We start from the raw sequence: 13,901 nt of genomic DNA on the forward strand, positions 1-13,901 counted from the left end.
TGGCTAGATGATTATTACTCTTTCACGCAAAAACTACTAGATGGATTTTGATGAGACTTGAGTACATAATTTGTTGTTTACACATCAGAATAACATGTACTATGATATACAGTTCATTGACCAAGTTACAACAATGCGTGCAAAGTAGGTAATTCGATTTTTTCTGTTTAACAAACTGAATTGAATTTCATGCGAGCAAAGCCGCAGGCAAAATTCAGTTGTGAAAAATAATAATTTGTCGCTCTTTCATAACATCAGCAACCTCGCAGGAGTAATAGCTATAACGTAACTCAAGAGTTTTTAAAGTAATATTTAAATAACGTCTCCCTAAGTTGTAACCTTGATGTATGCCTCGAATTACAACTTTTACCAAAAACGCAAATATAGCCGTGGCATTAACTTAGGTAAAACAACGGTATGCCAAGCCGTAATCGAATAAAAAAAACTTGGAATAGAATTTCAAATTTCCAACGGCTTCCGGTTATAACTGTCATTTTGCAGTTGAAAAAATTGCGATTTTTATTGTGTTGATGATCGACGATAAATATTTTATTTATATTGTCTGATGTTTTTACGAAATAAAATTTACTGCGATTGACGATTACTCTGTCTACTAACTTTGTTGTGTGCGTTTGTGCTTAGTGCATGAAAAATGGCACAATTCAACTACTTGAACGATTTGAAAAGTTTGGCTACAATAGATGGCCCGATAACTCGTGGCCCTCTTCAGCGATGGGTGAAGAAGACCAACAATGAGAATCACAATCCATCGCTAAGCGCATCATTCAAAAATATATCGAATATCAACCTCAGTACATGCAACCAGTCCATGCAAAAGTTGTCGATATCCGCCAACCAAAGTTGTAACAATAGTGTACTCTCCAGTAATAAAACTCCAACACGAAATGAAAACAAAAAAGGAAAGAAAACACCCTCTAAGACAAAGAGCCCAGGTAAGGTTAAATTCCACTATTTATTTACTTTATTATTAAGACCATGTGTCAATAAAATTCAAGGGCCATTTATAACAATTAAATATCTCGTATTATTCGACAGGTCGCTCCACCACTCCCACACCAAACAAAGCCTCCAAGACCCCTAACAAAGCTGACCGATTCATTCCATCCCGAAGTAACTCCAACTATGACTTGTGCCACTATATGGTAAGTGAGATATTGGAACAAATCTTTTCACTGAGTTTCTAATCAATTGTTCTTCCATTTGCTACTAAATATTCAGTGAATCTGCAGGAAATATTAAGAGTAAGGCCCTTTTCACACGTCCCGGTTGCCGGGTATCCGGTGGTGAAGTGTATGGGCATGGTACGTAGCTTTCACATGTTCCGGCGTAATTAATCCGGCATGCCCATACACTTCACCACCGGGTACTCGGCGCCAGTTAGCCGGCAACCGGAACATGTGAAAAGGGCCTAACTTGTTTGTCATCATAAAAAAATCTAATGTTTTATTAAAACATTTGAGTTTCTTGATTTTATGCTGAAGCATGCTCCATATCAATACACATTTAACTTCTGTTAACATAATAAATTCATTTAACTCTTTTAGATGAGCCGCGAAGAAGACAAAGGGGAAGAGGTAGTAGCGCAGACGGCTGCCGGTGAAGCCATCGGTAGGGCTCTCACTGACACAGAGCCGGGGAGACTCCTGCAGTACACCTGTAAGGCCCCTGCCGCTCCGGAGGGCTACCAGAACAGACTAAGAGTAGTGTATTCACAGGTATCAAACGCTAAACGCTGGCTGCTTTTATTCATTACTAATCTTCATGTAAAATACTCTCACCATATCGTTTACATACTTTGTTTTGTAACAAATTTTTGTCATTGGTGTTTTCAGGTTACATAAACTAATATTTTGTGCAAAAGCAATTTAATTTTAGTTCAAAATTCATTATTGTAAATATGCTTTTCAGTGTCATTGTCTCAAATGTGATCAATTTGCAGGCCAAAGTTCCATCATCAGTGAAAAATACAACAAGATACATACCTCAAGCTCCTGACAGGATTTTGGATGCACCGGACATTTTGGACGATTATTGTAAGATCATAAATAGTTATTCATATTTATTCAACATACTCATATTTAGTTAAGTTTTTTCTGAACTTACTCTAGACTTGTGACTTTCTAATACCCATAAATAAGGCCCTATAAAGATGTAATCAGTCAAATGGGGTGTTGATTGATTAATGTTATCCATTCATGTTATGGTCAATAACCAAGATTAAATGTCAGAAAGTTCCATCATAGTGTTGTTTATACCAAATTCTTTGTTCACAGATCTAAATCTAGTAGATTGGAGTGCTTCCAACATTCTAGCAGTAGCTTTAGGAAGCTCAGTGTACTTATGGAATGCTGGAACGGGGCAAATTGAGCAACTGCTCACTCTAGAAGGCTCTGAAACCGTCTGCTCTGTGGGCTGGGTTCAAGGTGGTGGCTCCCATCTTGCTGTGGGAACCTCGTCTGCCACTGTCGAGTTGTGGGATTGTGAGAGGATCAAAAGATTGAGGGTGAGTAGTGTAATTAAGCATGTAAAAAAAAATATTAAAAATATTATACAAAGCATGTAACCATTGTGATAAGAATAGTTACATTATATTGTCAGCACATGGGTACAGTCAGCGTCAAATAGTTCGTGACACCCAAATTAGCCAATAAACTTCGCAACTCGTTACAGTTAGAATAAGGTTGTGTTGTCAACTCCTTGGTCACTTTGACTGTCACGAACTATTTGACATTGACTGTGCCACAGGTATCCGCATTTATGTATCTCTATTACTTCGCGTAACCCGCAATAGTACAAAATGTTTACCGCGCAACAGCGTCGCTTAAGTGTGGCTCGACAAAATTTTGTCATGACACAATCGTGGCATTTAACATTCAACTCCTCTTTCCAGGTGATGGACGGGCACACAGGGCGCGTGGGCTCGCTGGCTTGGAACATGTACATCGTGTCGTCGGGCGCGCGCGACGGGAACATCGTGCACCACGACGTGCGACAGCGCGACCACGCCGTCGCCACGCTCGCCGCGCACTCGCAAGAGGTAAGCGGGTTAATAATAAATAAATAATAATAAATATCCTTGGACATTTTACACTACGCTTCTAGTCCCAAACTAAGCAAAGCTTGTACTATGGGTACTAGACAACGGATAAATGTACTTAAATACTTTTTTTTAATACATTCTTATAGTACATAGTAACACCCAGACCCGTCAGCGTCACAAATTAAAATTCATCATTTCAATTTCTGAACGGCTGAAATTAGAACCCGGGACCTCTCGGCATAGTAATCCGTTCCGAACCACTACACCAAACGGCCGACGGTTGATGAATAATTGGAGTAAGTGCCGATCTAGCCGCCAAAAACGTTGTGACTACCTCACAGATCATCCAAGGATGGTGCAATTACATTACAAAGTGTAAAGTCAAATTATTAAGGTTGCGATCGTGTCCATTTTGCCGATTTATTCTAATCGTGCTCAATTGCTTCGTATCTGCGCACAGCACTTAAAGTTCAGCTTTTCAGATTGTTTTTTCGATTTTGAACAGCTTTTTCGAGCGTAAGTTATAAATTAAACTCAATTATTTATTACAGATTTGCGGCTTGAAATGGTCGCCTGACGGTCGATATCTGGCATCTGGTGGAAATGACAACTTGCTTAACATCTGGCCTATTGTCCAAGGGCAGCACTATTCCCAGCCACAGTACCTGTACTCTTTCAAGTAAGTAACTACATAAAACATTATTCTCACCTCTCCCTCCCCTTTTATTAACCATTTCACCACCGTCAATGAGAAAGCAATAATTTTGCTCAAATCGTCGACCACAAAGCAGCAAAGAGAACACACCAAGTTTTTAGTGAGTCATAAATTGCTGGCTTCTCTCTCAGTAGGTATGGACAGAGACTACTACCTGAGATAAAAAAAAAGGATTCCACCAAATAGGTATTGCCTCTTACTCTGTTTTACCTTGTTGCCTAAAGTAAGCGCGTGTGACCGCAGCCCGCACCGAGCTTTCGCGTAGTGCCCGTGATATTATTGCATAATAAGTGACGTGTCGCACTGCTCAAATACTTCACCCAAATGGATATAGCTCCCTACCTTTATCTCGTTGCTAAAAGTGTGATATTACCAGCCAGTCATAATAAGTGACGTGACACGCCGCTTGGATAAAGTCTGAACGTTTATTGCCATTCCATATAATCCATATTCCATATCTTTACCTATTGCCATACATAATCATTGCAACCAGCACCTGGCGGCCGTGAAGGGGCTAGCCTGGTGTCCCTGGAGCGCGGGCGTGCTGGCGTCGGGCGGCGGCACTTTAATACCCCATATCTCTATCTCTTTGCCTTAAGTAATCATTGTGATTGCAGCTATAGTCCGGTCGCTGAGCACGTAGAATTTCGTCCAATGACCCCAAGCTAGCTACCCCCCATCCTTATCGCCCACGCGTAATTATATTACTGTCGCGACTGTGCGACGGGCGCCCGCAGTGAGTGTGCGAGCGCGACAGCAATATAATTACGCACGAGCGATAAGGATGGGTAGCTCGGAGTCATTGGACGAAATTCTACGTGATCGGCGACCTTACTTTAGCATCTAGCCGCCGTCAAGATGCTAGCCTGGTGCCCGTGGAGCCATTGTAAATGACGCGCCGCTCAAATGGCTATCTAGTTTCCCAAATGCTTGGTATAAGTAAGCATTCTCGTTGGTATAAGTAACCATCATCATTCCAGCCAGCACCTGGCGGCCGTGAAGGGGCTCGCCTGGTGCCGGTGGAGCGCGGGCGTGCTGGCGTCCACTGATGCCCTTGGTCAATATCACTTGATTGATTTTTCCAGTCAAAAGTGGTTTTTACCGAGCGCGATAGTCAAAACCGACTTTGTTTTATACTATGTAGTGAAGTTATTGTCGTTTGCAGCCAGCATCTAGCCGCCGTGAAGGGCCTAGCCTGGTGTCCGTGGAGCGCGGGCGTGTTGGCGTCGGGCGGCGGCACTTTACTGCCCCACATCTCTTAACTCGTTGCTTTGTAATCACTGTCATTGCAGCCAGCATCTAGGCTCCGTCAGGAGGCTGGCATGGTGCCCGTGGAGTTTTATAAATGACGTGCTGCTCAAATGTGTATTACATCTTATCTGGCTTCCCAAATGTGTCTTTATCTCGTTTGGTATAAGTAAGCAATCTCGTCGTAGTATATCAAGCGCCGTACAGCTTAAATGCCTATTTTGTTCGTCGTATCTTATTATTATGCTATAAGATATTATTGTCATTTCAGTCAGCACCTAGCCCGTTGTAAATGGCTGGCATGGTGCCCGTGGAGTTGTTGTTAAGCAACAATACTAAGCAGCAATAAAAAGTGACGTGCGCCTTATGTTTACCTTGTTGTTATAAATAACCATTGCGTTTCCAGCCAGCACCTGGCGGCCGTGAAGGGCCTAGCTTGGTGCCCATGGAGCTGGTGCTTACGAACTTTACCCAATACCAATACCCAAATCTCGTTTGTATAAGTTACAATCATCGTTTCCAGCCAGCACCTGGCCGCCGTGAAGGGGCTCGCGTGGTGTCCTTGGAGCGCGGGCGTGCTGGCGTCGGGCGGCGTCACTTTACTGCCCCACATCTCTAACTCGTTGCTTTGTAATCACTGACAGCTAGTGCCTAGTCGCGGTGAAGGGTCTGGTGCCCGTGAAGTTTTTGCATTTTACGAGGAGCACTGTGACCCGCCCAAATGTGTATTCTTATTACCCAAATGTCTTTATCTGGTCATTATGCTTTGAGTTCGAGGAGCAGCTCACATCTGAACTCGACGCGAAGTGCGATGACTTAAAGGCCCACAGATGGACGTGTAGCCATTAGCTATAATTATGTTGGCGGCGTGCTTAGATGCCCTCAGTGCGCTTTTTTTTTTGTCCCTTATGTCCTCTTTAGTAAGAAGTGACGTGCCTTTTTTTTACCTCGTTGCTATAAGCCTTATAATATAAGGAATCATTGTTTCCAGCCAGCACCTGGCGGCCGTGAAGGGGCTGGCCTGGTGTCCCTGGAGCGCGGGCGTGCTGGCGTCGGGCGGCGGCACGGCGGACCGCACCATCCGCATCTGGAACGTCAACACCGGCGCCAACCTCAACACCGTCGACACCAAGTCGCAGGTAAACAGCGTTTCATCCTGCGCTAAACTAACACCATAAACATTGAACCCAAATTTTTCGATACTCATTTCCAATGCAGGGTTCGAAAGGATAATTATCGGTTGATAATAACAAAAAAATGCTAGTGCTAACCCCACTAGTTATCTAGCGTCAAAATATTATTTACTAGCTTTCCGCCCGCGACTTCGCCCGCGTGAATTTTTTTCTGTCACGGGAAATCTTTTTCGCGCGCGTCCCTGTTTCAAAAACCGGGATAAAACTATCCTATGTCCTTTCCCGGGACTCAAACTATCTCTATGCCAAATTTCATCAAAATCGGTTCCGTGGTTTAGGCGTAAAAGACAGACAGAGTTACTTTCGCATTTATAATATTAGTATAGATGTTTAGACCTTAAGACAAGGGTGTAAGGTTGAATTTACGATAGCAACTATATTGCCACTACCTTAGAAAGGGTTAAAGTCGTCAACCTGGAATGAGATCGTAACCGCATCGCCTTTCGAGACGAAGCATTTACGTTACGGTGCGGATAAATGTGCGTTGCAGTATGGAGTTTCATACAAAGAATACTGACCGATTCGAGTTGATACGGTTACAATCCCTTTCTGGGTTGATAATGCGCGATAACCTTAATAAGGCAGCAGGAAGGCCCTGGATGCAGGCCTATGTTCAGCAGTGGACAACCTGTGGCTGAAATGATGATGATATCCATTGCTGGATAAACATCCCTAAGGATTTCCACAACAACCAGTCCTGCGCTAAACCAATACCATAAACATTGTACCCACATTTTACGCAAATAAAGATTTGTTATGATTATGATCTGGTTATGGATCCAGGTACTGGGGAAACGAGATATTGAACGTCTATATTGACAGGACACTGGTCTAAGCCTAATGTTACAACTCTGCTAACGGTTGATTTGTCCGCGGTCTTATGTAATCTCACCAGCTGGCGCCACTGGCGAGTGACAGACAGGAGCCTACTCACTAGTTCGAGTTTAAGGCTGCTTTTCCACCAGAGATGTATTTATTCACCTGTATCTAGGAATGAATTTGTTTAGAACCAATTTACCTAGTTTTAAAATTCACTTAACTAAATTCTTACTCGTTATCTTCCCCAGGTGTGCTCAATCGTCTGGAGCACACACTACAAAGAGTTAATCTCGGGCCACGGCTACGCAAACAACCAACTCGTCATCTGGAAGTACCCGCTTATGTCTCGAGTGGCCGAGCTCACCGGCCATATGGCGCGCGTACTACATCTTGCACTATCACCGGACGGAACTACAGTACTGTCTGCCGGCGCCGACGAGACCTTGCGGTGAGTTTGAACCCTATCGTCCATGTCATACGGTCGGAAATGGCATGACGAAGCTAACGGGCCATATGGCGTGCGCACTAAACCTCGCACTGTCGCCTGATGGTACTACAGTATTGTCTGCTGGCGCCGACGAGACCTTGCGGTGAGTTTGAACCCTATTGTCCATGGCATACTGCTGGAAATGGTATGACGAAGCTAACGGGCCACATGGCGCGCGTACTTCACCTCGCGCTGTCGCCTAATGGTACTACAGTATTGTCTGCTGGCGCCGACGAGACCTTGCGGTGAGTTTGAACCCTTTTCTTCATGTAATACGGCTGGAAATGGCATGACGAAGCTAACGGACCATGTGGCGCGCGTACTACACCTAGCACTGTCGCCTGATGGTACTACAGTATTGTCTGCCGGCGCTGATGAGACCTTGCGGTGAGTTTGAACCTTATTTTGTATGTCATACGGCTGGAAATGGCATGACGAAGCTAACGGGCCATATGGCGCGCCCACTACACCTCGCACTGTCGCCTGATGGTACTACAGTATTGTCTGCTGGCGCTGATGAGACCTTGCGGTGAGTTTGAACCCTATTGTTTAAGTCATACGGCTGGAAATGGCATGACAAAGCTTACGGCCACATGGCGCGCGTACTACACCTAGCACTGTCGCCTGATGGTACTACAGTATTGTCTGCCGGCGCTGATGAGACCTTGCGGTGAGTTTGAACCTTATTCTTCATGTCATACGGCTGGAAATGGTATGACGAAGTTTACCGGCCACATGGCGCGTACTACACCTAGCACTGTCGCCTGATGGCACTACAGTATTGTCTGCCGGCGCCGACGAGACCTTGCGGTGAGTTTGAACCCTATAATTCAAGTCATACGGCTGGAAATGGCATGACGAAGCTAACGGGCTACATGGCGCGCGTACTACACCTCGCGCTGTCGCCTGATGGTACTACAGTGCTGTCCGCAGGCGCCGACGAAACCTTGTGGTGAGTTTGAACCCTATTACTCACGGCATACGGCTGGAAATGGCATGACGAAGCTAACGGCCATATGGCGCGCGTACTACACCTCGCGCTGTCGCCTGATGGTACTACAGTATTGTCTGCCGGCCCTGATGAGACCTTGCGGTGAGTTTGAACCCTATCGCCCATGTTATACGGTCGGAAATAGCATGACGAAGCTCACCGGCCATATGGCGCGCGTGTTACACTTAGGGTTCTTACACACGAACAGCATTTTGCTGTCGACGCATGTAACTGCAGTCGACGTCAGAAGGCGACGGCTAGCTGTCGACATGCTGCCGACGTGCTGTCGACGCGTTCGCGGCTGCCGCCGGCAGGTGGCGACAGCTAGCCGCCTCCGCCATTTTGAAGGTCAACTGTCAGTAGTCCAGGAGCTTACACGCACACCTAATGAGTTCCGAACAAATTGATTCGGAATTGCTAAAAAATTAGTGCTGTCAAAAACAATGAAATAATATGGAACTCGAATTTAGAAGGCTACCATAATAAAACATTAAAAAATAGAGCATGGGTGTCGGTGTGTGTAGTCTCGTTCTCTATTCAATAACATTTCTTAAACCCACAATGACCGGTTCTTTCTCTTTCGTCGACGACGACGGAGTAAATGCAACAACAGTGTTTCTTCAATGAAATCCATTTTCAACTGGCTGGCTCCTGTACAAAGACGTACGCCGACACGGTCGTCGCAGCAAGCTGTCGACTCGTCGACGGCAGACGTCGACGTGTCGACAGCTTGCTGCGGGCACGTCGACGGCTAGCTGCCGACAAGTGACGGCGACTGCGGTCGCCTTTGCTGTCGTCAATGTGCTGCTCGTGTGTAAGAGCTCTTAGCACTGTCGCCTGATGGCACTACAGTATTGTCTGCTGACGCCGACGAGACCTTGCGGTGAGTTTGAACCTTATCGTCCATGTCATACGATCGGAAATGGCATGACGAAGCTAACGGGCCACATGGCGCGCGTACTACACCTCGCACTGTCGCCTGATGGTACTACAGTATTGTCTGCTGGCGCCGAAGAGACCTTGCGGTGAGTTTGAACCCTATCGTCCATGTCATACGGTCGGAAATGGCATGACGAAGCTTACGGCCATTTGGCGCGCGTGTTACACTTAGCACTGTCGCCTGATGGTACTACAGTATTGTCTGCTGGCGCCGACGAGACCTTGCGGTGAGTTTGAACCCTATCGCCCATGTTGTACGGTCGGATATAGCATGACGAAGCTAAAGGGTCATATGGCGCGCGTACTACACCTCGCACTGTCGCCTGATGGTACTACAGTATTGTCTGCTGGCGCCGACGAGACCTTGCGGTGAGTTTGAGCCTTATAAATCATGTTATACGGTCGGAAATGGCATGACGAAGCTAACGGGCCATATGGCGCGCGTGTTACACTTAGCACTGTCGCCTGATGGTACTACAGTATTGTCTGCCGGCGCTGATGAGACCTTGCGGTGAGTTTGAACCCTATCGTCCATGTCATATGGTCGGAAATAGCATGACGAAGCTAACGGGCTACATAGCGCGGGTGTTACACTTAGCACTGTCGCCTGATGGTACTACAGTATTGTCTGCCGGCGCTGATGAGACCTTGCGGTGAGTTTGAACCCTATCGTCCATGTCATATGGTCGGAAATAGCATGACGAAGCTAACGGGCTACATAGCGCGGGTGTTACACTTAGCACTGTCGCCTGATGGTACTACAGTATTGTCTGCCGGCGCTGATGAGACCTTGCGGTGAGTTTGAACCCTATCGTCCATGTCATATGGTCGGAAATAGCATGACGAAGCTAACGGGCTACATAGCGCGGGTGTTACACTTAGCACTGTCGCCTGATGGTACTACAGTATTGTCTGCCGGCGCTGATGAGACCTTGCGGTGAGTTTGAACCCTATTGTTAATGTCATACGGCTGGAAATGGCATGACTAGAGATGGGTTTGTAGCCAGCTAGTTTGGATAATAACTGATTATTATCTATTAATAGCCATTATTAGCCATCCATTGGCTAGTAACCCTGCTATTAATAGTTTCTTACGTTTTTTCTTCCACCTTTAAAATCAAATCAATATTAAAATCAAATATTACTCAAAGAAACAAAAAAGAACTAAAAAACATCAATGTAATTTATATAAACGACATTGTAGTTAAAAAAGAATCTAAATATATAAAAGGAGAAACTGACTGACTTAGTGACAGATCAACGCACAGCCTAAACGGCTAAACGTAGGCACTTGAAATTTGGAAGGGACGTAGCTTAAATACCGTAGAGGTGCACTAAGAAAGGAATTACCAAAATTCCCAAGGGAACGGGAATTAGCGGGAAAATCCTTGTGTATGAAAAATCTAAACCGCTTAAGTTAGACGCTTGAAATTTGGCATGTAGGTACATTAGTAAACTTAAAGCTTAGTTACAACAAGGAATTCCTGATATTCCCACGGGAACGGGAATTAGCGGGAAAATCCTTTTGTATGAAAAATCTAAACCGCTTAAGTCAGACGCTTGAAATTTGGCATGTAGGTACATTAGTAAACTCAAAGCTTAGTTACAACAAGGAATTCCCGAAATTCCCACGGTATTGGGAATTAGCTGGAAAATCCTTTTGTATGAAAAAAGTAAACCGCTTAAGTTAGACGCTTGAAATTTGGCATGCAGGTACCTTAGTAAACTTAAAGCTTAGTTACAACAGGATTTTCCAAAATTCCCACGAGAACGAGAGTTAAGAAAAAACATTTGTATGAAAAAATCTAAACCGCGTAAGATAGATGAAGGGGGTAAAACGGGATCCACGCGTACGAAGTCGCGGGCGGCCGCTAGTGCTTAATAACAGGCGATACTAAAAAAATACGTAAAATACCCAGAAAATGTCAATAAATAATAAAAACTCAGATATTTTTTGACTTTTTTTATCGATAAAAATAGGTTTAGTAGTTCCGCCTATTTTCATATATGCACTTTCTCAAGACTCATACTGTACTAGCGGCCGCCCGCGACTTCGTACGCGTGGATCCCGTTTAACCCCCTTCATCTATCTTACGCGGTTTAGATTTTTTCATACAAATGTTTTTTCCCGCTAACTCCCGTTCCCGTTGGAATTTTTCAATATTCTGTTGTAATTAAGCTTTAAGTTTACTAAGGTACCTGCATGCCACATTTCAAGCGTCTAACTTAAGCGGTTTAGATTTTTCATACCAAAGGATTTTCCCGCTAATTCCCGTTCCCGTAGGAATTTCGGGAATTCCTTTCTTAGTGCACCTCTACGGTACCTAAGCTACGTCCCTTCCAAATTTCAAGTGCATATGTTCAGCCGTTTAGGCTGTGCGTTGATATGTCACTAAGTCAGTCAGTTTCTCCTTTTATATATTTAGACTAGCGGCCGCCCGCGATTCCGTACGCGTGGATCCCGTTTTAGCCCCTACATCTATCTTACGCGGTTTAGATTTTTTCATACAAATGTTTTTTCCCGCTAACTCCCGTTCCCGTGGGAATTTTGCAATATCCTCTTGTAACTAAGCTTTGAGTTTACTAAGGTACCTGCATGCCAAATTTCAAGCGTCTATCTTACGTGGTTTAGATTTTTTTATACAAATGTTTTTTCCCGCTAACTCCCGTTCCCGTGGGAATTTTGCAATATCCTCTTGTAACTAAGCTTTGACTTTACTAAGGTACCAGCATGCCAAATTTCAAGCGTCTATCTTACGTGGTTTAGATTTTTTCATACAAATGTTTTTTTCCCGCTAACTCCCGTTTCCGTGGGAATTTTGCAATATCCTCTTGTAACTAAGCTTTAAGTTTACTAAGGTACCTGCATGCCAAATTTCAAGCGTCTAACTTAAGCGGTTTAGATTTTTCATACAAAAGGATTTTCCCGCTAATTCCCGTGCCCGTGGGAATTTCGGGTATTCCTTTCTTAATGCACCTCTGCGGTACCTAAGCTACGTCCCTTCCAAATTTCAAGTGCTAAATTTGTAAACTATGAAGGGATATGTTTAATCATTAGTATAACATTAATAGCAGGGTTACCATCTGAAATCGGCTATTATTGGCTATTAATGGCTAATAACTGCTTTTAATCCGTTACTAGCCAATTGCTATTAATCGGATTATTAGCACTTACCCATCTCTAGGCATGACGAAGCTAACGGGCTACATGGCGCGGGTGTTACACTTAGCACTGTCGCCTGATGGTACTACAGTATTGTCCGCCAGCGCCGACGACACCTTGCGGTGAGTTTGAACCCTATTGTCCATGTTATACGGTCGGAAATGGCATGACGAAGCGCACGGCCACATGGCGCGTACTACACCTCGCGCTGTCGCCTGATGGTACTACAGTATTGTCCGCCGGCGCCGACGAGACCTTGCGGTGAGTTTGAACCCTATCGTCCATGTCATACGGTCGGAAATGGCATGACGAAGCTAACGGGCCATATGGCGCGCGTGTTACACTTAGCACTGTCGCCTGATGGTACTACAGTATTGTCTGCCGGCGCTGATGAGACTTGCGGTGAGTTTGAACCCTATTGTTGAAGTCATACGGCTGAAAATGGCATGACGGAGCTCATCGCCCGACGGAACTAGTGTTGTACTAAGGATACTAAATCATTAAAACTAGAACCCTAAAAATGTAATCCGACCTTAATAAGAAATGTCTTGTTTCAGCCTTTGGAAATGCTTCATGTTGGATCCCGCGAAAAAGAAGGAACCCACCGACTCTAAAGCAGCTAAGTCATTACTAAATCTCAATTCATTGATTAGGTAAAACTACTTGGATGCCATTAATTAATGCTTGACTGCTAGGTGAACTAGAATGACTGAAATAATAATGTGATCTTTACAATTATTGTTAGTAAGCTAGTTTTTAACTAACCACTGTTGGTTTTGTCAACAATTTAGATATTTTATCTATCAATGTCTATTGTTGTATGTTTTTCAAATCTCTGTGATTAATCTAAAACTTAATTCTATGTAATCATGACATCATATTAATTTCGGTTCTATTCAATTTGACGCTGTTTTGATAAAGTGTAGATTTACGTGACGCGCGGTATTGGGAAGATATTTAGATCATCTTATGTTTTAGACGAGCGTGAGAAGTTGAGGTTGTAAAATGTGGATCGCGACGTTTCGTTTCTTTTCTCGAGTCCGCCTTTTTCTGACTTTCGTGTTTCGTTTTCTTCTTATCTTCGATACCTTTAGCTTAGTTCTATGACAACATTTCATCACCTCGGCTTCTTTGTTTTAAGTACTTTGTAAAACTATTATGCGCCTCTTACCTCATTTTATTGTGAACACTTTCTACATTTAAGTATGAAATGAATTTTGATTTTATTGTAACCTTGTCTTTGATCTAATAAAGTATTTGATATTTAAATATTAATTTCTATTAA

At 44.1% G+C, this 13,901-nt stretch overlaps 1 protein-coding gene across 1 annotated transcript; it reads left to right on the forward strand.

The window, feature by feature from the left end:
- Positions 1 to 505: 505 nt before the first annotated feature.
- Positions 506 to 13,885, forward strand: LOC135075892 (cell division cycle protein 20 homolog). The gene is made up of 10 exons (XM_063970350.1): positions 506 to 953; positions 1,057 to 1,163; positions 1,566 to 1,736; positions 1,961 to 2,054; positions 2,295 to 2,524; positions 2,912 to 3,058; positions 3,613 to 3,740; positions 6,016 to 6,163; positions 7,285 to 7,484; positions 13,174 to 13,885. The coding sequence occupies exons 1-10, from the start codon at positions 653 to 655 to the stop codon at positions 13,271 to 13,273; spliced, it is 1,626 nt and encodes a 541-aa protein (XP_063826420.1). The 5' UTR covers positions 506 to 652; the 3' UTR covers positions 13,274 to 13,885.
- The last annotated feature ends 16 nt before the right edge of the window (positions 13,886 to 13,901 follow it).

This window comes from Ostrinia nubilalis, chromosome 11, assembly GCF_963855985.1.
Source record: "Ostrinia nubilalis chromosome 11, ilOstNubi1.1, whole genome shotgun sequence".
In the NCBI taxonomy this organism is placed as follows: Eukaryota; Metazoa; Arthropoda; class Insecta; order Lepidoptera; family Crambidae; genus Ostrinia; species Ostrinia nubilalis.

What these genes read in the sequence shown, in the direction of transcription:
- LOC135075892 (XM_063970350.1), top strand. Translation starts at nt 653, where the DNA reads ATGGCACAATTCAACTACTTGAACGATTTGAAAAGTTTGGCTACAATA. An exon ending in ATGACTTGTGCCACTATATG is followed by an intron (nt 1,164 to 1,565) that starts GTAAGTGAGATA and finishes TAACTCTTTTAG; the next exon opens with ATGAGCCGCGAAGAAGACAA. An exon ending in TCGCCGCGCACTCGCAAGAG is followed by an intron (nt 3,059 to 3,612) that starts GTAAGCGGGTTA and finishes TATTTATTACAG; the next exon opens with ATTTGCGGCTTGAAATGGTC.